The 27,840-nt window shown below is 40.6% G+C and overlaps 1 protein-coding gene across 2 annotated transcripts in view; it reads left to right on the top strand.

Moving 5' to 3' along the window:
* Nucleotides 1-27,840, top strand: part of PLEKHG7 (pleckstrin homology and RhoGEF domain containing G7) — a 101,764-nt gene that overhangs the window by 59,817 nt on the left and 14,107 nt on the right. For both annotated transcript variants that reach the window (XM_040344136.1, XM_040344137.1), the window contains 10 exons: nt 9,010-9,137; nt 10,909-10,949; nt 12,131-12,229; nt 14,103-14,252; nt 17,526-17,621; nt 20,361-20,462; nt 21,975-22,088; nt 24,331-24,505; nt 26,515-26,630; nt 27,540-27,633. In XM_040344136.1, the coding sequence (XP_040200070.1) occupies nt 9,010-9,137; nt 10,909-10,949; nt 12,131-12,229; nt 14,103-14,252; nt 17,526-17,621; nt 20,361-20,462; nt 21,975-22,088; nt 24,331-24,505; nt 26,515-26,630; nt 27,540-27,633 (1,115 nt within the window). The remainder of the gene's footprint in view (nt 1-9,009; nt 9,138-10,908; nt 10,950-12,130; nt 12,230-14,102; nt 14,253-17,525; nt 17,622-20,360; nt 20,463-21,974; nt 22,089-24,330; nt 24,506-26,514; nt 26,631-27,539; nt 27,634-27,840) is intronic.

The raw sequence follows: 27,840 nt of genomic DNA, 5'->3' as shown, positions 1-27,840 counted from the left end.
TAAATCATCTTCAAAGCCTCCATAGAACTCTATGACAAAGCTTGCTTGAAGCACCTGCAGCTTTTGAGAGGCTTTAATTTCGCTTTGGAGAAATTGCAGGTATGAGATATCCACACACATGCAGGGCATCTGTCAAGCTTCAAAAAAGCTTCTAAAGAGCATCTCAGACACTCCGCTGAAGCACCAAAAACACATAATAAAAGCATGTTGGAGCAGTAGGCGCTTTAAAGTGTGTTGAAGCCAAAGCAAGTGTAAATGAGCACTAACAGCTTCAACTTTTCTGGGAAGGCTGTCCACAAGGTTTAGGAGTGTGTCTATGGGAATGTTTGACCATTCTTCCAGAAGCTCATTTGTGAGGTCAGGCACTGATGTGGACAAGAAGGCCTGGCTCTCTCAGTCTCTGCTCTAATTAATCCCAAAGGTGTTCTATTGGGGTGAGGTCAGGGCTCCGTGCAGGCCAGTCAAGTTCCTCCACCCCAAACTCTCTCATCCATGTCTTTATAAAACTTGCTTTGTGCACTGGTGAGCAGTCATGTATTGGGAAGGGGCCAGCCACAAAATGTTCCCACAAAGTTGGGAGCATGAAATTGTCCAAAATGTCTTGGTATGCTGACAGGAACTAAGGGGCCAAGCCAAACTCCTGAAAAACAATCCCACACCCTAATTCCCCCTCCACCAAATGATTTGGACCAGCCTTTGGGATGAATTAGAGTGGCGGGTGGAAGATCTTGACTGGCCTGCACGGAGTCCTGACCTCAACCCAATAGAACACCTTTGGGATGAATTGGAATTGAGACTGCGAGCCAGGCCTTCTTGTCTAACATCAGTGCCTGACCTCACAAATGTTCTTCTGGAAGAATGGTCAAACATTCCCATAGACACACTCCTAAACCTTGTGGACAGCCTTCCCAGAAGAGTTGAAGCTGTTATAGCTGCAAAGGGTGGGCCAACTCAATATTGAACCCAATGGACTAAGACTGGGATGCCAGTAAAGTACATTTGCGTGTAAAGGCAGGCGTCCCAATACTTTTAACAATATAGTGTATGTGTCCATGCACACATGGGCGTTTAGCGGCACCCCAGCTGCCAGCGTGTTCAGGAGCAGCTGTGTTTTGGCAGAACAATTGCTTGACGCGTATTAACACATCTAAACCTGTGTTAACGCTAGGTGCATTAAGCACTATTTAATTTCAATAGTTAGAATAAATGATTATTCTGGCCAATTCAATTAACACCTAAGTGCTTGAGGCACCCAAAACTATTTCCAGTTGTCAAGTGTTCTGCCCAAACGCTGCTGCCAGGAGGAAAGGCGTTTAGGAGAGCTGGGCAAATGCCCTGTGTGCATAGGGTCTTATTAGACTTGAGATGAAGTTATTCATTAATATTTGTTCCTTACTATAATCGCAGAATAAACATGCATGCTTGTATTGGTTGTTTAGACACCGAGTAGGAATCCAGCCTGACCTTTTCTTGGTAAAATAGCAATTATCTGATTAAAATCCAACCAAGCAGAGATCAGCTAGGGGATGTCTGCATAGGTTGCACAGTTTCCAATTCCCACTCTATCCAAACACAAAGAAGCAGATTTTGCAAATATTTATTTCATGTCTAAGAACACATTAATCTTTTTCCAGGTATAAAAGCGCACACACACCCCCTCTAAGAGAAATGAATGGCTTTCTGCTCAGCCAAACCCTCTGGTAACCCATATTTGGTTCTTCTACACTCCACAGGAGTTTCACCCAGGCTTCAATGGACCTTACTTGCAGTACAGGTTCTGCTCTGAGATAAATGTAAATGGAGCATGGATATATCCAGATTATGATGTACATAACTTTTCAAGTCAATAAAGTTCATATTGGTGTTTGTGCCTTTGGTAACATGTTTGATTCTGTTACAGAGCCAGTTTAGATTGTATTTTGTACCATCATATCATGCCCAACCACTTACCACAACCATTCTCTCCCCAATTATTTTTTTTGTTGGGGTGGTTACTGTCATGTCATAACTAACAATATATTACATTAGCTAATTACATCCTGCTGTATAATTGCTATTTTCCAACAATGTAGAATGGCTAATACTGCAATGCATGTAAGTAAAGAAAGCTGTGCAGTAAATGTGATGCATTATGACCAAGATTTTATCTGAAACATGTAAAGCTGTGAGAGGTAACATCCTGATCAGTGAGGTGTGTCTGTTGAATGAACACATTCCACACTGATCTGCCTTAAAGCGGGAGTTCACCCAAAAATCAACTTTCTGCAGTTAGATCCAGCATACTGCTGACATCTGCAGTATGCTGGTCTTTTTTATTTTATTTTGGTACTTATGGTTATAGCGGTATTTCTTCTATGGCTCCGAGCGGGGAATCCTTCGGGGAATGGGCGTTCCCGAAAGCAAGCAAGTTGATTGACGGCCTTCGATAGCGCGTCATGGCTTCCGAAAACAGCCGAGGTGACACTTGGCTGTTTACGGCGCCTGCGCCTGCCATGTAGAGCTGACTGCGCAGGCGCCGTAAATTGCCGAGTGTCACTCGTGTGGATTTTCGGAAGCCGTGGCGCGCTATCGAAGGCTGTCAATCAACTTGCTTGTCTTCGGGAACGCCTATACCAGGAAGTAATCCCCGCTCGGAGCCATAGAAAAAAAACTGCTATAACGATAAGTACCAAAATAAAATAAAAAAAGACCAGCATACTGCAGATGTCAGCAGTATGCTGGATCTAACTGCAGAAAGTAGATTTTTGGGTGAACTCCTGCTTTAAATGCCCACATTAGATGCCAAGTGCTGCTGGGAAACAAAAACAATAAAATGTGGTAGAGGGACTGAGCTAAAAGAAGTAGTAGTTTTATAATCTATCCTGCAAAACAGTTTTAATAAAGTTAAAATTCCGTAAAGTTGAGGATTGCAGAGAGTAGCAAAGCATCCAATGTGTGTAGGAGAGAAGTGCAAAGGGATATAAAAGGGGGCACTATGTGCAGGATAGGATTGCTGGAGTTTGAGAGGGAGTGGTATGTCCAGGAAAGGAGTGCCCAGAGTATAAAGGGAAGGGGGGGGCAGTATGTGTAGGTGAGGAGTCCTGGAGGGTATGATGGCAGCCCATATGTGCAGAAGGGGATTGCCGGAGGGTATAAGAAGGGGCAGTATGTGCAGGAGAGGAGGATGGAGTGGTTTACAGCAGGGAGTATGTGCAGGACAGAAGTGCCGAAGGGTACGATGGTGGCCTGCATATGCAGAAGTAGGTTGCCGAAGGGTAGGAAATGGAGCAGTGTGAGCAGGAGAGGAATACGGAGGGTATGAGATGAGCAATATGGGCAGAAAAAAGTACAGAGGGTATGAAAGAAGGAAGTATGTGAGGTAGGATGCTGGGTATGGGAAGGTACAGTATGTGCAAAAGGTATGACAGCAGGCAGTATGCGCGTGAGAGAAGTGTTGGATTGTATGATGGTGGCCAATATGTGAAGGATAGGAGAAAGGAAGGGTATACCGTGGGATGTATATGTAAAAGAAGCAGTGTGGTAGGAATGACAGCACCCAGAGTGTGCAGGAAAAGGGTGTGAAGGGTATGATAGTGATCCCACATAGTAGTGACGAATACATGTGGTTGAATTTGACCAAATCAATTTTTTATTGGATTGTGTCAAACAGCCCTTTCAAGATAAAGACTGTTTAAACTATTGATTTTGTCATTGTTCATCTGTTCATTGTTTTGTGTATGGCCATCAATATACACTGTTAATAATTAACGTCAAGCTAATCTCTTTAACTTGTACATTATATCTAAAAGAGAATTAACCCAGAAAAAACTGTATATCCGTATCCACCTGATTTCCTATATCCAATATTCATGTGTATTTCATTATACATATCATTTAAAATAATAATGCAATACAATACACATCATGTTCATTATTTACTAGTCCGCAAACCCTTGTCCATTGTATTGTTTTGACTTCTAAGTTCGATGTTTAAAGCCTCATACACACTTCTATATTCAACCCAGCGAGCTGAACGAAAAAAAATTGTCTGTGAGCGCTGATCGGGAGTCGGTCGGCAGACCCCCCCCCCCCCCCCTTTTTTTTTATTTGCCCTTGTTGAACCAGCTGCAGTACATACGGGACGAATCTCAGATGATTTCTATTGAACCGGTGGATGCCGCCTGACATTTGGCACATGTGTACAGGGCTTTAGGTCAAACTTCTCCACTTTATTGTTGAAAACATTAAATACTGTACAGATAAATTCAAGATAAAAAAAAAATAAGTAGTACTCTTCCTTTTTATGAAAGAAAATGGGCAAAATAATAAGAGAGAGGTCGGCAACTTCCTGTGTTAAAGTTTAATAAACACTTGTCATTCTGAGCGTATTCGTGAATACAAAAACTTTAAACTTTCACAAGCTTGCTACAGCAATGATCTGAATCGGCCTCATCTATGTGACTCTTCCATCACATATGACTGCTTTACACATGAACACATGAAGTCTTGTAAACACAAATAAAATTTCACCTAACAGTTCATAAATGTGCTCAACTCCAGATTGTTTTCTACATTTGTCATTGGCGCGCAGTGGCATGTGCAGAATGCTGCATTATTACCTTTAAGGTTACATGATTATTCATGAAGCAATGATCGTCTTATTCCTGCTGAAACCGCCTAATTTTGATACGTTTGTACACAGCTTTACTCCCAGCCACCATGTGACAGTGCTGGGTGCTAGAGCAATCAAGCACCAGCCTTGTTACTGAGGAACAGGGACTCAGTAGTACTCAGAAGTACTGTGTACTTTTTGCTGCTGCCCACTGACTAGAGCTGTGTAGGAATGGAAACTATGCAAAGCTGGGTAGGGCGGCAATTGTTGCATTACTTTACTTATTAAAAAAAAAAACTATTTATTTTCGTCTCTTCTGCCAAAAACGTCCTGCTCCTAGATTTTTTTTTCCGTACTGTACGCTGCCTGCTGCACATGTGCAGTGCACTTTACACTCTCAGCCAAGTGTCAGAAAAATTACATCATCAATGGCCAAGGAAGAACAATGAAAACCTGAAAGTGGAGGCATAAAGATTGGCAAGGGGCAGCTCTAAACTGTTGGTACTGGAAAAGAGCAAACCAAAAGTTGAGTTCACCATAATGTACAAGTCATACGCATGATGTAAAAGGACAGTGAACCTACAGTTTTACTTTGAGTTAAACATTTGCTTTGCCTTGCATGTGAAAAGCACCTGTTCATTTTTAAGAGGAACTGCAGTCTGCTCACATAATTTGTAATAAAAACATCTTTGCCATTTTGAAGCTTCCCTCCAACCACTTTGCATATTATTTTATATATACTGTGATTCTGTACTTGCCAAATATGCTGCAGGAAATCTCCCTCCCCTGAGTTTGGCTGCATAAATGTTAACTGTGGGCAGCTGAAGCTGCCGCCTGTTCACTTTCTGGATTTACACAGACACAGAGGCACGCCTGCAGCTCTCATTTGCTCTCTTATGACTCATCCCCCCCCTCCCTGCCTGGCAAACTCTCATGAGGGTTAGAGAGAGAGATGTGCATGATGTCAAGCCTAGGCTAATGACAAGACAGGAAAGAGGAATTTGGGCTGTATAAGGTATTTACTGGCAGAAAAAAAAAACGTTTTACTATCCAAAGTTAAAACAACAAGGGCAGAAGATTTAATAGATAAAAAGTTGAAAAAATGACTGAAGGTCCACTTTAAGGACTTGTACCATGAACTACATAAAGACTGTTTATGGAAGAAAAAACATGTTGTTTTGCCTGGTTTGCTATTTTCACATATATGTAATTCTTGTGTGCCACGTTTGCACGATCACAGCAGTTTATTACCTTTAATGGGCTTCTGTACCTGCAGGAAAAAGGTCCCTGCACCTTTCTAAAATCACATTGGCGTGGAAACCTCACGGTGCTTTTGCACCACATGGTTTGCCAAACCTGAAAGCATGCTGTGTTTTCAGATGCATGGGGGTGCCGATAAGAATTACTGGCACCCCAGAGCGTCTGCTAAAGAGCAACCTTTCTTATTTGTTTGTCTGCAGCTGCAATTTACACTTATTCCCGATCCCGTATAAGTGTGAACCTTTTACCAAGGGGTCCCGCATAGTTCAAAGAGTTTAAATGCAGCTTTTTTTGTGGTCTCTATTTAGAAAGCACCCATTTGTAAAATAAAGATTTTCTACAAAGACTAAACACAAGATATGAAAATCTACTTAAAGTATAAGCTTTAAAATAAAATAGATTTACCCAAACCATTTTAATTCCATTTAAAGTGGTGTTCCGTCCATAATTTTTATTTATTTTTTTACAATCTCAAAATTAGTATAATATATATGCTGTAAAAGATATCAATACTTCCCGATTTTGTTCAGTTATCAAATAAAAAACTTACAGAATATCTTGTCAACGATCTTGTGGCCGTTTCCATCTTAGCTGTGAGCATGTGAAGCCCAGTTGATTTCTCTTCCTGCTTTTCCTGAGAGAGGTGCATGCTGGGTAAAGCAGCATGCACCTCTCGATCTCACGCATGCGCTGTTAAACGGCGCTTGTTACGCCGATACACAGTAATGCCCACAGACTCCTGGGAAATGATGACACTCCTTTCCCAGGAGGCCAGGCGAGTCTTGAAAAGGAGTAGGGCCACCGTAGAATAGGAAGTAGGCAGATTAAGAAGTCTGCCTAGTAACAGGGCCTTTGAGGCAAGTAAAAACATTTTTTTTGCAAAATGATTTTTTTTTTTACATTAAAAGGAAGCTAATAATGTGAAATTTATTTTTAGGGTGGGCCTCTGCTTTAATAAAGACATAAGAGACTACTGTTTGTATATTATTAGATTAGAAATATTGTGTTTGTCTATTACTGTGATGCAGAAGGAGATTGCATGACAAGTCCCACTGAATTCTTGCCAGAAATGTAAAAGCCACCATTACAACATTTTCTAGTTATGGAGACATTCTACTTTTTTCAATTATACTGGAATTTTAATAAAGATAAGTAGTAATCATCTTTCATCAAAGCAGTTGGGCAAATAATCAGAGAAAGGCCCACAACTACTTTTGTTAAAGTTAATTAACACTTGTCAGTCAGAGTATTAGCTAAAATAAGCGTCTGCGGGGACCTTTGAACTTTCACAAATTTGGTTTGTAAACCGCCCCAGCACTGTGACCAGACCTTGATGAAAGCCTATGGTCCAATATATTAATAGAGATTTGTATATACTTATTATGTGTAATATGAGAATAAACATAAGGCAGATAGTCCAAAAACCAATCTGTTATAAAAGTATATAGATGTATAAACTAAAGAAGCTGGAAATGATGGAAATTAGTAAACAGTAATGACTATAGCATGTACCCTAAAGCAGTGTTTCCCAACTCCTGTCCTCAAGGCACACCAACAGGTCATGTTTTCAGAAAAAACACAAAAACTGCGCTACAACACAATGATTTCAAGGCAGCAGCTATCGTGCGAAATACACAATCAACATAAATAAACAAAAAGCCGCGCCAAGTAAGTATGAATGAAAAAACCTCTCCTTTTAGAAAGAGAGGTTAACAGAAAGTCCAAAAAAGAGTCCTTATATTGATAAGCATAAGCTCCCAATATAACATCCAACAAATGTAATTCCTTAGAGGTTGCTCGTGTTATAATACTGGATCTTTCAATCACCCGGTGACATATCATACAAATCGTGAGATCCCTCCACCGAGAATAATGAGCCTCTTACCAGATGGCAAGTAATCAGAGCAATTGGCTATAGCCCAGCCACGGCCTTTGGATTTCCCAGAAGTCACAGGACAGGACCAATAGCGACACGACCTTGGCTAAATCGATCGCTCCAATACAGGGAGTATGTAAAAGAAAGGACGCATATAGCGTAATACCGCTGGGTAACAGATTTTATTAAAAAAGTATTGTACTTACAGCAATCGGTAATAAAAACAGCGTGTGTTTAAAATATAAATGCCGGCCGGCATGCAGGAGCCCTCCTCCCGAGCGTGGTGACGTCACTGGCGTAGCCTCCCAAACGCGTTTTCGTCACAAGGGGACGTTCTCAATGGGGGTGGGGCTTTCGGCAGTGAGACACCTTTATATACCTGCCACTCAATATGAAAAGCAGCTCAGTGGATGCAGAAAACGCCATTTGCAATATGGGTGTTTGCCCAAACCAGGAAGCGCGGCGCAACGCCTCTGGAAAAATTAGCAACAATAAGAAAAAAGGGGCCAATCGTATTAAAAACTTAGCAACTTTAATTCGTTAGTTACCCAATTGTCCGCCGATCAAAATCTACGGATTCGATCAAAGCAGAAAAAAACCCAATAAAACATAAAGGGGAAGGGGATATCTCTGGCACTAGACATCTCCTCACCCAGCTTAGGACGTGCAATCAGCTACATTCGATAAACAATCGTGGTAAGCTGATATTTCCCCCAAGGATAATCGATTTAGCCAAGGTCGTGTCGCTATTGGTCCTGTCCTGTGACTTCTGGGAAATCCAAAGGCCGTGGCTGGGCTATAGCCAATTGCTCTGATTACTTGCCATCTGGTAAGAGGCTCATTATTCTCGGTGGAGGGATCTCACGATTTGTATGATATGTCACCGGGTGATTGAAAGATCCAGTATTATAACACGAGCAACCTCTAAGGAATTACATTTGTTGGATGTTATATTGGGAGCTTATGCTTATCAATATAAGGACTCTTTTTTGGACTTTCTGTTAACCTCTCTTTCTAAAAGGAGAGGTTTTTTCATTCATACTTACTTGGCGCGGCTTTTTGTTTATTTAGGTCATGTTTTCAGGCTTTCCATTATTTTGCACAGGTGATTTGATCAGTTTCACTGCCTTAGTAATTACCACAGCCGTTTCATCTGAGGGAAATCCTGAAAACATGACCTGTTGGTGTGCCTTGAGGACTGGAGTTGGGAAACACTGCCCTAAAGGATCTCAAATGACTTGCACTTTAACTGTAACCACTATAATATTATTTTGTTTTAAAGACGGGGTGAAAGGCGACGCAGTTCAGTAGTGCTAAGCATACCTGGTCTGGAGGTGTTTCCAGGAGATCTTCTGGTATCAGATGGTGCCTCTGATTATATGTACAATGCTTCATGGTTGCCTAATGCAGGTAAGTTTGCAAAGTGCCAAATAAGCTTGCTAAAATAGTCTGCCTTTGAGTGGAGTTTGGCTGGGGTATAGTCCCATCTAGCCATACTGTATAAGATGCAATTAAATCCCATAAAAGTTTTATGCACTTAATTTTGTTATCCTACAAGCATATTAACATACACAATTGATGATTGTCAGCCAGTACCTACAAGTTTTAGAGGCAATGGGCCCAATCAAGCTTTTTATAGGGCACAGAAGATATCCTTGGGCCCCTTGTAGGATAGAAGTTTGAATTTGTGGAGAGATTCTATGTGCACCAGTTATTGTAACCCCACCTCCCCCCCCCCCCCCCCAAGTTTTCACCTAAACCCTATGTATAGCCAAAACTCCTTTTTTTTTTTTTTTCTCGATAGGGTGATTTTTTTTTTTTTTTGTTTTATGTCATGTTAGGGAGATTTCCCTTGGCTTCTGGTCTTGTCTCAGGAACAGGGAGATAGAGAAAAGCAGTTATCAATGGAACAAATGTCTCAATAGGAAGATTTCCCCTTAGTTCAGATTCTAGGAAAACTGTAAACTTTTGGATTTCCCATCACTTTCTATCTCTGTGACGGTAATCAGTAGATAGTTTCAGAGGGTGAATTTACTGGGGACACAGATGGCAATAACATGACCAGGGGTTCTAATTATTTCCTGCTCTATCCAAAATAAAAAGTAAAACTATACATACTCATTAAAGCTCAACCCCAGCATGATTTTGCCCTCTAGATTTGAAAAATACTGTGATCTCCTCTGCCACTGGTTGCCACCACACCTGGTTGAAAGATACAGAGTCAGACAAATTTTTCCTGTAAACCTAGGCTGTCATTGACGCATCCCTGGGCTTATCATCATACAACCTGTGCTAACAGTGTATTGCATCACAGAACAGCACTCACATATCACAACGATTGTAAGCACTTTTCTATTTGACAGAGCTTGTCACATGTCCACATGGAATATTTTTTCTTGATACGCTTCTTTTGACTTGGTAATGATTTTACAAGTTTGCTTTATTGTTAATGTTTAGCTTGTCTTATGTCTGTCGAGACTGGCCTATTGGTTCAGTAAACAGTAAACACACACATGGAGGTCTATGAGAGTCATCTTTTTCTAATTGGGGATAAGAAGTTTCTGTTTTTGTAATTATTTTTAACAGACAAAAAAAGTTGTGTGTGTGTTCTATAGTTCCACATTACTAGAGGTGGCTGTGTTAATCTTTTTTTCAAATCACACACTTGTAATATTATTGTGAGCCATGGATCCCGGAGTGAAATAATTTACGGTTAGCCCAGAAGAATCTGCATAATAACCTTGGATTGCATGTGGACTTCTATCTATCTATCTATCTATCTATCTATCTATCTATCTATCTATCTATCTATCTATCTATCTATCTATCTATCTATCTATCTATCTATCTATCTATCTCTCTATCTCTCTCTCTCTATATATATATATATATATATATATATATATATATTAATATATATATATATATATATATATATATATATATATATACGTATATATTTAGCAAACTTTTTCAACATATTTTTTTATAATTTTCCGTTTATTGGTGTCCTGTGTATATATAGTACCATTGATTCACAATATCTCACTATGTGTTTTTTGTGCATTCCAGCTGATTCACAATTTATAATAAATGGCGCAGTATTACTATTTTTATTAAGTATAAAACGAGTACTGTCAATGGTGAAAATTAAGGCATTAATAACAATATTTTTATGTAGATGCTAAGAAACCAAAATGGCCTTTCTCTAAGAAAACATCAGTGAGTATTTCATTTTATTTTTATGTTTTTGTTTTAACAATGGTCTTTATTGCTACTTGGAGATAAATGGGCATGCATGCTTGCATGATATTTAAAGTAAAAATCCTACTACCCTCTACCATGAAAGTTTATTCGTTCAAAAATCAATGGGCTGTTTTTTTCTTAAGTTTAGGGAATTTTTGGGCTTCCAGTTTCAAGCACTGCCAGGATTAAAGGGCATACGGGGTGATATCCGCATAGACCAGTCTGTGCATATTTGCAGTCCTTGGGCCAGATTCACAAAGAATTGCCCTGGCGCAGCGTATCAGAGATACGATACGCCGTCGTATCTTACCTGGCGGAATTTCGAATCCAGGAAGATTTTGCGCCGTAAGTTACGGCGGCGTAGTGTATTTCTCGGTGCGTATTTCAAATTGGGCGGGTAAGGGGCGTGATTCATTTAAATGAAGCGCGTCTCCGCGCCGATTGAAATGCGCATGCTCCGTTTCAAAAATTCCCGCCGTGCTTTGCGCGAAATTACGTCGCACCGACGTCATTTTTTGAACGTAGACGTGAGTTACGTCCTTTCCTATTCACGGACGACTTACGCAAAAAAAAATAATTCAAAATTTGACGCAGGAACGACGGCCATACTTTAACATGGCAAGTCTATCTATACGCCACGAAATAGCAGCTTTAACTATACGCTGGGAAAAGCCGACTAGCGACGACGTAAGAGAATGCGACGGCCGCGCGTACCTTCGTGGATCGACACTGCTAGCCTTTATGGGGCTTTTTTATTTTTTTGCCTTTTTTTGTTTTTTTTCAGGGTCGTACAGGGGGTCCAACAGCCAGGAATTATTTACAGTTATCTTAGAGATGTGTACCCATGGGTTTGGTGCAGGTTGTCTGCTTTTTCCTATAGAGTTCTTTTAGGTCCGACGGTTTTGGTGAGCTTTCAAAAACGTAGGACCTAATAGAACTCTATGGGAAAACGCAGCTAACTCGCCGGTACACTGTGCTGCTCCTGCAGTATGGTCAAACCACACCGCATCCGTGTCAAAGCAGCATTAGGCTCAAATCTGGTTGGTTGATTTGTTAATTCATAGTTGGTTATCAACTAGATTAAAATAAACTATACTGTATGTCAGCAGGTAATTGTACTGTAAAAATGTCATGCCTGTTGCTTATTTTCTATTCAGTTTATCAAGGGGAAACAGAAACAGATTTCAGATTTGGAAAACTGCCTGTCTTCTTTCAAGATACCAGATTTCAGTGAATACAATTTTTACAATGTCAAGGTATTGTTGCAAAGCCTAAGTGGCTAATAATATACTGTAATATTTAAATGTCAAATATATTTGGAAATTCAGAGTTTTATTAACCACTTAAGACCCGGACCATTATGCAGGTAAAGGACCTGGCCAGTTTTTGCGATTCGGCACTGCTTCGCTTTAACTGACAATTTCACGGTCGTGCGATGTGGCTCCCAAACAAAATTGGCGTCCTTTTTTCCCACACAAATAGATCTTTCTTTTGGTGGTATTTGATCACCTCTGCGGTTTTTATTTTTTGCGCTATAAACAAAAATAGAGCGACAATTTTGAAAACAAATCAAAATTTTTTACTTTTTGCTATAATAAATACCCCCAAAAAAGATATAAATTTGTTTTTTTCTCAGTTTAGGCTGATACATATTATTCTACCTATTTCTGGTAAAAAAAATCGTAATAAGCATTTAACGATTGGTTTGCCCAAAATGTATAGCTTTTACAAAATAGGGGATAGTTTTATGGCATTTTTATTAATGTTTTTTTTTTACTACTAATGGCAGCGATCAGCGATTTTTTTTCATGACTGCGACATTATGGCGGACACATCGGACAATGTTGACACATTTTTGGGACCAGTGTCATTTTCACAGCAAAAAATGCCATAAAAATGCATTGTTTACTGTGAAAATGACAATTGCAGTTTAGGAGTTAACCACTAGGGGGCGCTGTAGTGGTTATGTGTGACCTCGTATGTGTCTCTAACTGTAGGGGGGTGGGGCTGGACGTGTGACGTCACTGATCGCCTTTCCCTATATCGGGGAACAGACGATCAGTGACATTGCCACTGTGAAGAACGGGGAAGGTGTGTTTACACACACACACCTCTCCTCGTTCTTTAGCTCCTGTGACCGATCGCGGGACACCGGCGGCGATCGGGTCTGCGGGTCCCGCGGTCACGGAGCTTCGGACCGGGTCGCGGGCGCGCTGGGCACTTAAAGGGGACGTACAGGTACGTGCCTGTGCCCAGCCGTGCCATTTTGCCGACGAAAATGTGCAGGAGGCAGTCCTTAAGTGGTTAAAGTCCAACTCCAGACAAAAAATGTTTTTTTGTTTTGGCTAGAGGTTTCATGTGGTTTGTATGCAGATTTTCCTTCACTTTATGTTTATCTAACAATCACATGAATGGGCAGTGAAGGAGAATCTCCCAAAAGGCCACAAACAGAAGCTCTAAACTTTTCCTCCTCTATCCAAGTTTACTTGAAAAATCTTTCATGTTGTGATTTCTGCTTGTCAGCTGGTCATTTCTTTCCACAACTTTCTGGACTCCCCTCATGTTTTTTTAAGCTTCTCTTCTGCTGTTTACTTTCAATTCATATTCCAATTCCTAAGGATTACAAATCACATGATACCTGCTGCCTGCAAACAGTAATTCCTGTACTGTCTCTGCCTCCTGCAATTGCTCTTTTCAGAACCTCTGTAGTTCAGAAAGCAGTTTCTGGGATTTCTGTGACCTAGCAGTAGTTGTATAGTAAATAGGTGTCACAGAATTCAGGTAAGTAAATGTGTAGAGAACATCACAAAGTAAGTTTATAAATGTCAAATTATTAGGAGTAGGCTAGTAATAATTAAAATGCAACGTGGAAATGAATATATGATTTTACATTTTGACCACAAATACACTTTAAGTTCATGTATGATTGTAAGCAACATACATGTTATTTGTGTGCATATCTAGAGCCATGGCTAGATTTAAATCCTGACAGAATAATTCTGTTTGGTAGTTTTCACATCTAACTAATTTTAGTGTATCCTTGTTCAGATGTCAATAATTTGTAAAACATTTTCAATTTATTCGTTAGATCAACGTAGATAGTTTATTATGCCTTTCTTCCAAATACAGGATAAAACTTGGGAAGAATTCAGAAACATGCATCGTATTGAACCTAAGGGGATTCCTAGTGCAGTAAAAAGGAAAAGACAACAGTCTGTATGGGAGCTTTTTACTTCTGAATGCACTTATTTTTTGGAGCATTTACTAGTTCTGAAAATGGTGAGTTTAGTTACACATTTTTTTCTTAATTGAATGTGCTTTTAATATTTGAATTTTTAAAGTAGTTTTTCAAGTGTATAGGGTTTGGGAATGTGTTCTAGACTGTGCTTATAACTATTAAATGGTGTCAGATCTATATTGAACAATTTATCTTCCATATGATCCCAGCACACCTATAAACATTCTCTGCTGTATCGTATAGCCATGTACAGTGGGGGAAAAAAATATTTGATCTCCTGCAGATTTTGTAAGATTGCCCATTTACAAAGAAATTAAGGGTCTATAATTTTTTGTCATAGATATATTTTAAATGATAGAGACAGGATATGCTCATGTGGTACACAGATTAGTTCTGTCAATTTAAGAAGGTACTCCTAACAACAACCCGTTATGTGTAAAAAATGAGCCTGTCCACAGAATCTTTCTTCCATTTAAACCTCACTATCATGGGCAATATCAAATAGCTTTCAAAGGACGTTAGGAACAAGATTGTAGACCTGCACAAGGCTGGAATGAGCTAGAAGCTTGGTGAGAAGGAGATGAATGTTGGAGTGATTATTCACAAATGGAAGAAATACAAAATAACCATCACTCGCCCTCAGTCTGGAGCTCCATGCACGATTTTGCCACATGGGGTTAGGATGATCATGAGAAAAGTGAGGGATAAGCCCAGAACTACACAGGAGGAGCTTGAGAATAATCTCAAGACAGTTGTGACCACAGTTGCCAAACAAACCATTGGTAACACAATACGCCACCATGGATTGAAATCCTGCAACGCCCACAAGGTCTCCCTCCTCAAGAAGGCACATGTACAGACCCATCTGAAGCTTGCCAATGAACATCTAAATTATTCAGAGAAGGATTGGGAGAATGTGCCGTGGTCAGAGGAGACCAAAATTGAGCTCCTTTAGCAATTAACTGGACTCGCCGCATTTGGAGGAAGAAAAATGCTACTACTCTAAGAACACCATCCATACAGTCAAGCACGCAGGTGGAAACATTATGCTTTTGGGCTGTTTCCCTACTAAAGGCATAGGCTGACTTTGCCGCATTGAGTGGCCAATGGATGGGGCCATGTATTGTAAAATCTTGGATGAGAACCTTCTTGCCTCAGCCAGAACATTGAAGATAGGTTGTGGATGGGTCTTCCAGCTTGACAATGACCCAAAACGTACAACAAAGGATTGTCTCAAGAAGAATCTCATTAAGCTCATGGTGTGGCCTTTATTAAAGGAGGGAGCTGAAACTTTGAGTTGCCAAGAGACAGCCAAGAAACCTTAAGGATTTAGAGAACATTTGTAAAGAAGAGTGAACCAAAATCCCTCCTGAGATGTGTGAAAACCTGGACACTAAATACAAGAAACCTTTGACCTCTCTGCTTGCCAACAAGGGGTTCTCCACCAAGTACCAAGCCATGTTTTTCTTGAGAATCAAATACTTATAAATTGAGTTGCAGTTCAGCAAGTAAACTAACATTCTGGCTTTTTGGTTGATATTCTGTCTCCATCATTTAAAATACACCTATGATAAAAATTCTGGAAGTGTGGGGAGGACAACAGAAGCAAATGTCCAGGAGCTTCAAATACATAGCAATCATATTTGCATTTCTGGCCATTCAGCTCCATTTGAACTCTGGAAGTTTGGAACTCATGAAGCCATGCAATCAATATATTATCTGTCATTTCAAATGACTGCTATTTTACTCTGAACTACAGTAGAAAGGAAAATACTGTCTGAATTCACAAGGCTGAGAATATTATGCCGCGTACATGCGATCATTTTTCGGCATGAAAAAAAAACCGACGTTTTTAAAAACGTCATTTAAAATGATCGTTTTTCATCTTCTGAAAAACGACAAAAAAAATGTCGCTTTTTAAAAATGTCGTTTTTCGTGATGTAAAAAATGATCGTGTGTGGGCAAAAACAACGTTTTTAAACCCGCGCATGCCCAGAAGCAAGTTATGAGATGGGAGCACTCGTTCTGGTAAAACTACCATTCATAATGGAGAAAGCACATTCATCACGCTGTAACAGACAAAAAAGCGCGAATCGTCTTTTGCTAACAAGGAATCAGCTAAAAGCAGCCCAAAGGCGAATAGAACTTCCCCTTCAGAGTGCCGTCGTACATGTTTTACGTCACCGCGCTTTGTTCATCATTTTGTCCAAAACAATGGTGTGTGGGCAACATCGTTTTTAATGATGAAGTTAGAAAAACTTCGTTTTTTTTTCATGATGAAAAAAATGAAATTTTTTTTCATGATGAAAAAAGACATTTTTTTTCATGATGAAAACAATGAAATTTTTTTTCATGCCGAAAAACGACTGTGTGTACGCTGCATTAGATTTGCATCTGAGAAAGATCTTGGATCTACTGGCAGGCCAACATAAAACCCACAATAGGGTGTCTGTCATTCACACTTTGGTGTCCTGCTCCTCCCTCCACTCAGCCACATCTTGCCAAAAAGAAATAAGAAACTGCAGAGCTATTAGTACAATACAGAGCTAAATTGCTGTTGTACTGTATACTAATAATTAAATGACTTAATTAGTAGTTCTTCAATAACAGACTGGTCTGGAAATGGGCAGCTTTCCTTGTTGTTGATTTTGGCTAGAGAGGGTTTGTTTTTGATCATCCCTGAGTATTCAGACAGCGATCTTTCTTTTTGTTATGTTGGTGATGACATACTATTAGAATCCCTTTGAAATCTGCTATAATGTTTCCCCAACTGAATGATGATACTGATAGATGATGGTTGCCCAGTTCAACTGATTTCAACACTATCTTGGCTATGGCCAGTTGAACACTCAGCCAACAGTCCACTTTAACCATTAGTGGGGTAAAATCAATGTTCATATATTGACAAAGAAATTTGAAAGAGCGAGATGGAATATTTTTTTTCTTTTAACTAACAAATTTCTTAAAATGAATGTGGTTTTCATTTGGGAAAGTCCATTCACTCCAAAATCGAATAGTAAAAGAAAATTTGAAGTTCTTCAAACAACGTTCTTCAAGTTAGCAAATGTATTGAGAATTTTCGTATGAGTGTTCATACAAAAATCTACTAGTGTATGGCCAGCTTTATACATGCACAACAAGCAATATGAATTGGAACTCAGGTTTCATTGGTCTGAGACCTATGCAATGGACTATTTCATGCTTAAATATTTTCAGGTATTATTGTATTCATCTTCTATTATCGGCTAAAGACAAATATTGTATATCATTTATGACAACACTGCACTTATGCTTTTTCTTTTTTTATACTATAGATATTTTCTCATGCACTAAAGCACTTACAGAACAATGATCTTCTGTTGGATGTGGATCCGGTTAGGTTGTTTGCTAATCTGGAGGATTTGAACCAGGTAAATATGTTTCCTGCCATGTTTCCTTAATAAATATCATTTATTTACATATAGAAAACTGCTGCTGCTGAGATGGTAAGACACCTTACCGGCATGCTCTTTGTATAATTAGGATTGGTTGACAGGTAGTAATTTTGTTTTTATTAGGTTGCTTTAGATCTAACTGCATGGGATTATATGTAGGGAAAACCTACTCCTCTGCCCAAATCTGATCCTGAGATGACTGGATTGGTGCATGTAGTTGTTCCTTGATTGTCCAGAATGTCTTTTGTCCTCTACACAGCTGACGTCTGGTAATGTTGTTGAAGGACCGGTTCTCTAAAATCTGACAATACATGTGTACGGGCTAATCTTTTAAAATTCAACTTAAACTGAACCCAACCTGAACCAAAACTGCGCTAGTCTGCTTCATTCTGTGTTGTGTGTTTACTATATTAAGACAATAGTTTACTACCACTCGGTCACTTGTACCTAGAGGTAAGCTTCTAATAAAGCTTACCTCTAGGTACAAAGAATATCTCCTAAACATGTACCGCTTAGGTGATATTCACAATTTCCTTAGCCGGTGATGTTCTTGGAGCCTGCGCACTGTGCTCTGAAGTGAGGGCACACTGAATGTGCTGTCAATCCACTCCCACGCGGGACATCATAGTGGCTCAGCCGGTCAAACGGCCAAAGCCTACAAACCTGGAAGGAAGACCAGGTGAAGATGGATGCCCTGTCGGTGGCGACCGCATGCTGCTACAGGGATACCTTTTAAGGGTAAGTCAATCATGATGTGCTATTATGCAGTGCAAAATTCAGGGTCCCAAAGAGCTGTGCTGCTTTAAACCCAAGCATGCTTCTCTAGTCTGCTGTGAGCCAGATGCTTGGCCTTTAAAGCCTATCCCACACATAAATCCACAGTTATCAAAGAAAAGGCTGCACACTGGTGGCATTGCTCTATTAATGTTTATTCGATCAAACTGACGTACTGGTAGTCCTCTCTGACATGTTTTATTGATATTGGACTTAATCGTAGATGTTTATGATTAAGTCTATTAGGGTTGAAATACATCAGCAATGCTGGTCTGGTCTAGTCCAGTCTGGAAAAATAAACTTTATTAAAGTGACATCATCCCTGTGCAGCCTTCCTTAGATGTTATAAACACAATTCAAACTTAGAGATTTCTTCTAATCTTGTAATTTTTTTAATTGTAATTAAAAAGTAGATTATACTTGGTTCGGCAAATCTTAAAAATGTAATTTGCATTCTTGTGTTAAAAGGTCAAAACTTACATACACTATATTACCAAAAGTTTTGGGAAGCCTGACTTTACACACACATGAACTTTAATGGCCTCCCAGTCTTAGTCCGTAGGGTTCAATATTGAGATGGCCCACCCTTTGCAGCTATAACAGCTTCAACTCCTTTGGAAAGGCTGTCCACAAGGTTTAGGGGTGTGTCTATGGGAATGTTTAACCATTCTTCCAGAAGCACATTTGTGAGGTCAGGCACTAATGTGCCCAAGAAGGCCTGGCTCGCAGTTACCGCTTTTATTCTTCCCTAAGGTGTTCTATCGGGTTAAGGTCAGGACTGTGTGCAGGCCAGTCATGTTCCTCTACCCCAAAGTGGCTCATCCATGTTTTTATGGACATTGCTTTTGCACTAGTCCAAATCATTTGGTGAAGGGGGGCTGTGTTTTTTTTTTTTTTTTTACAGGCTTTGGGCTTGGCCCCTTAGTTCCTGTGAAGGGAACATTTAAGGCGTTAGCATACCAAGACATTTTTGACAATTTCATGCTCCCAACTTTGTGGGAACAGTTTGGAGATGGCCCCTTCCTGTTCCAACATAACTGCTCACCAGTACACAAACAAGGTCCATAAAGACATGGATGAGCGAGTTTGGGGTGGAGGAACTTGTCTGACCTGCCATTAGGATGAATTAGAGCAGAGACTGCGAGCAAAGCCTTCTTATCCACATCAGTGCCTGACCTCATGAATGCGCTATTGGAATAATGGTCAAACATTCCCATAGACACACTCCTAAACTTTGTGGACAGCCTTCCCAGAAGAGTTGAAGCTTTTATAGCTGCAAAGAGTGGGCCAACTCAATATTGAACCTGTCAAAATAGGGAACGACTGCACCTCATGTGAGCTCCAAGTAAAGTTTATTGCAATATCAAAATATCCAAAATTACACCAGAGGACAACAGCATTGGTCAAGGTAGACGATTTTCAGACAACAGAAATGTGCTTAATCATTACCCTACGGACTGAGGCCCCGTACACACGACCAGTTTCCTCGGCAGAATTCAGCTTCCGACCGAGTTTCTGGCTGTATTCTGCCGAGGAAACTGGCCGTGTGTACACTTTCGGCCGAGGAAGCCGACGAGGAGCTCGGCGAGGAAATAGAGAACATGTTCTCTATTTCCTCGTTGTTCTATGGGAGCTCTCGTCCCGCCGAGCTCCTCGGCGGCTTCAGGGCTGAACTGGCCGAGGAACTCGATGTGTTTGGCACGTCGAGTTCCTCGGCCGTGTGTACGAGGCTTAAGACGCCATTAAAGTTAATTTGCCTGTTAGTGTATGTTTATAAGGAAAGTGTTGTAAAGTGAAAGCATGATATGCAATGTGCAGAATCCCACATCCAAAAAAAGATTTCAGTTACTAAAGTTAGATGCTGGGAATCTTTACTTTGTACATTTACTGAACACTCCTAATTGAGGTATATTTATATATATATTTTTTTTTATTCCCTAGGAGAGCCTGAATTTTGCCACCAGCCTTTATAATATGATCGAAAGCAAGGAACTGGAATTACCGACTCCTTTCCCATTATCACTGGCAGATTTGCTAACAAAGGTCGGTCTCATACCACACTCAATACTTACATCTCTCAGTTAACCCTGCTACTATAGAGGAGTTTGATAAAAAAAAATTCTATTGCACACCAAACTACCTGTTCCTGGACCAAACCACCTGTATCCTCACAAATACAAATACTACAGCCACCCTCTTGCTCTATCCTACAGGCTCTAACTTGCATCTTTATTCTCTCCCTTTCTACTGGCATCTTCTTTGACCCACTAAAACAGGTACTGGTCACCCCCATACTTAAAAAGCCCTCGCTGGACCAATCCTTATACCCTAAGACCCATCTCCTTGCTTCCTTTTTGAAAACCCCTTTCTTTAGAGAAGCCTATCCTGCCTCTACCTAACAAGTGTACTTTTATTTTCTCCATCAGCTCTTCCCCTACACTTATTACGTTTTTTATCACTTGACCCTCCCTTTTACATTGTAAGCGCTAATGAGCAGGGCCCTCTGATTCCTCCTGTATTGTAACTGCACTGTCTGCCTTCATTTTGTAAAGGTCTGCAAAAACTGTTGGCGCTATATAAATCCTGTATAATAACGAAGACATAGGAGTACATAGAGATGATGCAGCATACCAGTACATGTGTGCTATAAAAAGAGGCCTTGCAAAATATGGTGTATACCAATTTGAAACTGGGTATAACCATTTTCAAAAAGTAAATCTGAGCAAGAATAAATGGTATGCGGGATTTTCAAGGTGCTTTCATATCAAAACCTCAGGAAGAAATTCACACAGTCAATTAAAATTCATGATTTTTATTCAATATCATATTTGTTAAAATGTAATATGGTCCTAATAATAAAGATTGGTAACAAAACTGCAGTGTCTATAACCGGCACCATGCTCACCCTCCTCTCAACAGGTCATAATACATATTATTAAACAAGAAGAATCCAAGCCATGGCCATCCTTCGAGGTGCATTTAAAAAATGAGGTACTAGTTCTGTATCCCAGCGCATTTTGCCATCTAGGCTCTGACTACAGCACCCATACCTCATTTTTGCAACCTCATTCCTGAGGTTGGATATGAAGTCACCTTGAAAATCCCGAAAACTAGTTAGTTATTCTTGCTTAAAATATGATGTAACGCAAATTAAATACAGTACAATCAGGTCCATAAATATTGGGACATCGGCACAATTATTTTGGCTCTATACACAACCACAATGGATTTTTGTGGTTGTGTCCGCCGAACCCACTGATTGGCTCCCGCTGTGTCCAATTACCCAGACCCAGAAGGAGAGACATTGTACAGGTATGTTGTTTTGCGCAGCCAGGCCGCCCTGCCGCAGTAAATGCAGTGGACGGTCCGGAAGCGGTTAATAAAACAAATGCATTGCTACTATTACAGTGATGTATTTATTGTCTTCTTTTTTTTGTCTTGTGATTTAGGAATCATGTCAGGAGTGTATGATGTGTATACATAAAGTACAGCTTGCAATATGTCAGATACGTTGGTGATTTTGACTAAAGCTAGATTTTTCATTTGATGTTGCAGTACTTCAAGGATAATCTCTGCTTAAGTCATCAGATCTACTGCCTCAATTACACATCTGCTGTCATCTATCTGGAGACCCTGAAGCAAAGGGAAGATTTTGCAGCATATATAAAAGTAAAGTATTTCTTTCCATTGCACATAATGTACCTACTAGACATTTCTATGCTTACCCCGATACAACATTTCCATAATTATGAACAGGTTTTGTTACTCCTTTTAGCAGTTCTAAGGCTGAGGAGGAAATTACAATGAAATGCAGACAATTGAATGAAATGGCCTAAAAATGCTCATACTGTTCTCTATATTGGTTATGTGACCCACTTTTTTAATATGTAGCATGCTGCCTAGCAATGATTAGGGTGACTGACATTTATAATTGTTCTTAAAAAGTGAAAGATAAAATCCAGCTGTTGCTTTGCTCCAGTTTACACAAGACCCCTTTCACACGGGAGGCATTTTTCAGGCACTTTAGCGGTAAAAATAGCGCCGGAAAAAAGCCTCATCTGCAATCCCAGTGTGAAAGCCTGAGTGCTTTCACACAGGGGCGCTGCACTGGCAGGACGTCAAAAAGAGTCCTTCAAGCAGCTTCTTTGACTGCTCCTAAAGCTCCCCTGTCCATTGAAATCAGTGGGCAGTGCCGCCAAAGCGTCTTTTAACCTTTTATTCAGCCACTAGCGGGGGTTAAAAGCACCCGACTGCCACTCGAAAAGCACCGCAAAAACTATGGTAAAGCAATGCTAAAACTAGTGGCGCTTTACCGCCGACGCCCAGGTGCTGGTAGTCGGAAAGTGCTCTTAGTGATTACCATCTGATCTTAAAGATAAAGTATTGTTCATTTTCACTAAGTATACAATTCCTCTCTGTGTGTACTGTTTCCTAAAAAACGGGTGAGCTTATACAATTTTGTAGATGGTTCCCATAGTGACAGATGGTATGGTTGCTAAACCGTTTGCTAAGAGGAAATCTAATCACAAGTTAAAGCGGGGGTTCACCCTTAGAGGGCACTTTTTCCCCTTAGCTTCCTGCTCGTTTTCTCTAGGGGAATCGGCTATTTGTATTAAAATATGTGCAGTACTTACCCGTTTTCGAGCTGCATCTTCTTCCGTCGCTTCCGGGTATGGGCTTCGGGAATGGGCGTTCCTTCTTGAGTGACAGTCTTCCGAGAGGCTTCCGACGGTCGCATCCATCGCGTCACGATTTTCCGAAAGAAGCCGAACGTCGGTGCGCAGGCGCAGTATAGAGCCGCACCGACGTTCGGCTTCTTTCGGCTACGAGTGACGCGATGGATGCGACCGTCGGAAGCCTCTCGGAAGAATGTCAATCAAGAAGGAACGCCCGCTCCCGAAGACCCATACCCGGAAGCGACGGAAGAAGATGCAGCTCGAAAACGGGTAAGTACTGATCATATTTTAATACAAATAGCCGATTCCCCTAGACCGAACGAGCAGGAATCTAGGGGAAGAAAAACATTTTTTTTAGAAATGGGTGAACTCCCGCTTTAAATGGCAAGTTCACTTATTTATTTTTTCCTTTTTTTTCTAAAATTCCAGCTTCCCTATGTACCAATATACAGTGGAACCTTGGATTACGATAATAAATCCTTTCCAGGAGAATGCTCATAATCCAAAATACTTGCATATCAATGTGAGTTTCCCCATTGAAGTAATTGGAAACGAGAATAATATATTCTGTATTGACTTCAATGGCATGCAATCCTGCATGCGGCCAGAGGCGGGGGGCGCCGGAGAACCTCGTAAACACTCGGAAAGGGCGCATTACTCGCATTCTGAAGTTCCACTGTACCATTTAATGTACCTCTGTTGAGAAAAAGAAAACACTTTCCCTGTCTTCTAGGCCAGAATTTACCTCAGCCTTCAGTGTGGTCCACCATTACATCCTGGTATCCATCACTTGGGATGGGAAAAATTTTAACACATAGGCAGGAGTTCAGCAGCTGACCTCATTAACACACACCCCGCACCTGCCCTCCCACTCCAGGAGATTGTGTCTGCCCACGTCTGTACATAGAATCAGTGAACACCATTCTCACTGAATAAACAGCCAGGATCTTCCTCTGCTGACGTATTGTTTTGTACCTTCTTCTTGCATTGATCACTCATTTGGCAGAGTGTGCAGGAGCTGAGCAATCACATAATGACCCATGTGGATGAGAGCTATAGAATTGAAAACAGGAGAAGTGTGCCCTTGGAAGTCTGTAAAGCTCACCATATACTGTACAATTTGATTAATCTGATCAATGTAAAGGGTCTTGGGTTAGGGGGATCACTCTCTGTACTGAAAACTGCTAGAAAATCTAAATTCTATCTACATCTAATGGTGATAATGGCTTTTACAGTGGTGTGAGCAACAGGAGCAGTGTAAACGACTTCATCTCACTGATTTGCTGGTGGCTCCACTACATCGGCTGACCCGATATCCCCTGCTCCTTAAGAATATATGGAAAAGAAGTGGTGATGCAGAAGAAAAAGTATCGATCTATTCAATGAAGGAAAAGGTGGAAAGCTCAATCAGTAAGTAATGTGAAACAGCCCCAAACATATTTAAAAGAAAAACAATGAACATACAGTATATCCTGATAACAAGAGCAAAGAGATAAGATGTAGTTAAAATACTGAATATAAGATCTGCATATATGAGTTAAGCTGGGCACACACTGCCAGTTCCTGTTGGAAGCACTGTACTAACCATGCAAGGTTAGTTTAGTGATCTCTCCCGCTGAGCTGTTGTGTTCTGACAGGAGGACAGCCTCCCAGACAGAATATTCTGATCAGCGCGCTCTGCCATTGGCTGAGAGCGCTAATCGGGAATTCGGTCGGATGCTGTCGGACAGACTGACACACACAAGAGCAGAATGTCAACCGTTTTTTTTTTTTTTTTATCGGCAACTGTCTCTCGACATTCTGCCTGGGCTTTAGGGTTAAATCTGTACTGGATCGTTTTATGCCCCATTGTGTAATAGCCTCTAGTAGAAAAGATCTAGACTATAATCCACACCTTCATTTATGAACAATGCCATCTCCAGGAGTGGAGTTCTTACCATAGGATCAAAAACAAAGCAGTGTTTGAGTCTGCCAAGCAACCCTGTTCTGTGGTATGATTCATGTCTCTTATCAGGCCTGGTTATAACAGACATTCTGCCTGAACTTTCTGTAGAACACAGAACTAAAGGTTAATTGAATATCGTTTTACTAATTATTTACCTTGTACAGCGGTAGTCAGTAGCTTTGTTGAAGTGGAACTTAAAGTTGTAAAACTCATGAATATTTAAAAAATATGCACGTTAAGCGCATAATGTGCTGGTATGCATCGCATACTAGCACATTTTGAGAGACCTACCTTAAAACGAAGCCCTCCAGTGGCATGCTGTCACCACTGATGGGGTTTTCATCTTCACCCGGTCTTCCGGGTTTGCAGGCTCCGGCTATTTGGCAGAGCCGCGATGAGCTCACGGCACAGAGCATGGTTATGCCGTCCCCTCAGAGCACATGTGTCGGTGATGTTACCGGCTGGAGAAACAGTGAATATCTCCTAAACAGTGCATGTTTAGAAGATATTCCTAGTACCTACAGGTGAGCACGGCTCCATAGACATACTGGTTAAGAGCGAGCAGGCACCGTGTATTAATGGCTTGCTATAGGGACACATAAAGAAGAGGAGGAGCCAAGAACGCCGCTGGGGACTCAAGATGAGGAGGATCGGGGCCGCTCTGTGCAAAACTACTGCACTGAGCAAGTGAGTATAACATATTTGTTATTTTAATTTTTAAAAAAAATCTGACTTTAATAACACTTTAAAATGTTCATGTTGCAGTGTCCTCCACCCCACCCCCCTTGTGCCTGTCACCCATACAGGAATAGAAGAAAAATCTCAGCAGCAGGGAAATGGACATAAATGAATATCAGAAGTTTTCCTCTTTGACACACAACCAAAATCCAAACACCTTGGCTAGAGTTTCACTTTAGATTAATCATGCATCTGAACTGGTCAAAAATTGCTATTTGAACAACTGATGGTAAAACACCGCTATTTTACCCTCGGGTTTGCGGTGCATTTCGGCCGCTAGCGGGGCGCTTTTAACGCTTTTAACCCCTGCTAGCAGCTGAGAAAGGGTTAATACCGCCGGCAATGCGCCGCTACAGCGGCGTATTGCCGGCTGTAAGGCAGTACTGCCCATTGATTTCAATGGGCAGGAGCGCTAATGCGCTCCAAAGAAGCTGCTGGCAGGACTTTTTCTGACACTTTGCCAGCGCACCGCTCCAGTGTGAAAGCCCTCTGGCTTTGCAGATTGCAGGCGCTATTTTTAACACTAGCGCCTGCAAAACGCCCTCAGTGTGAAAGGGGTCTAATGGGCCTTTTAAAGTCCCCGCAGACTTCTTGCTAGCCATACACACCTTCTGCTGTGGCCATTTCAAGATTGATGAAGGTTTGCCTATATCACTTATGAAATACTGGTATGGCATAGAGTTTGGAAAGACTGCTTTGTGTAAGGTAATACAGCGATGTACCTTTTGTATTATAGGAGATCTTGAAGGAAAAGTGAAATTGCTGGACAAGACACAGAAATTCAAGCAACTCCAGGAAGTGATTGTGTGGCCCTGCTTGTGGGAGAGAGATAAAAGATTTTTTATTCCTGAGGTATTTTATAGATGTTTATGTGTTAAACACTAAATAGTCATATTTAAGTCAAACTCCAGGCAAATGGCCAAATACATAGATGATATACAGACTTGGGAACTGTTTGACATGCTAAAGTATTTATTTGTATTTCATCCAATCCTGAGATTTACACAACTCTGCCACACAGCACTGCACTGCAAGGCAGGGGAGAAGACTTTATTTTTCTTTGCTGCAGCTCAGCACACTCACAGGCAGACTGGTGAGCTGGCTGTCACTCTGCTCTCCTCCAATAAGCTTCTTCCTTACAATAAAGCACAATTGCTTTGTTCCTCCCGCTGCTTCCTTTTTCCAGTCTGAGCTGTGCTGTTGACCAGCTAAGGGTAGTTAATGCAGGATGTGTGCTAATGAAATCAGCTTGTCAACTCCTTCCTGTGTCATGACCCAAAGTCTGTCTAGGAAGTAAGGCAGAAGTAATTAAGCATTGTTTTGAAAAAGCCATAAAGACAGTGAGGTAAGCATGTGTAGAATAAAAGGAAAGCTGTTTTATTTTTGCAAAAGAAGTACATTAATGCTATATTGGTACATAGAAAAACTGGAATTTAGGAACATTTTTTTTCATAATGATACAAAAAAATGCAAGCTCCTTTTCCTGACCAATACCAGACCTACAGTACCTGGGGAATGAAATAAGTTCACTTTTTTGGAGAAAGAAATAAGGAAAAAAGTGAACTTATTTAATTCCCCAGGTACTGTAGGTCTGGTATTGGTCAGGAAAAGGAGCTTGATTTTTTTTGTATCATTATGAAAAAAATAATGTTTTATATATAACCCAGTCATCTAATATGTGTGAGTCTTCTTTTACTGTGAATATTTCAGTTGATCTAAAATCTGTAAAACTGGTTTCATTGCTTTTTTTTTTCTTTTTAGGGTCTTAAAAATTATTTCAAAGAGTCAAATGTGGAGACGATGTTATCTTCACCAAACAGACAGCTTCTTTATGAAGGAAGGCTTACCCTTACAGGTGTGTAAATGAACATAATTTAAAAACCTGTCCTCCAGGTTTGAGTAAAGAGCCATAAAATGGTTGTTTGTTCCCTATGCAAAAATCTAAGGAGTTTGTTACCTACAAACAAAACAAAAAAAGATCCTGTTCCCTTAAAGCATTTTATACAGCACAGAGCTTGTGCTGTGTAATTTGGCCCTCTCTATCGCCTGAAATACCTGGCTG

This window comes from Rana temporaria, chromosome 3 (assembly GCF_905171775.1).
Source record: "Rana temporaria chromosome 3, aRanTem1.1, whole genome shotgun sequence".
Taxonomy (NCBI): Eukaryota; Metazoa; Chordata; class Amphibia; order Anura; family Ranidae; genus Rana; species Rana temporaria.
Note: the sequence above shows the minus strand (reverse complement) of the source record. Positions and strands in the feature narration are given on the sequence as shown.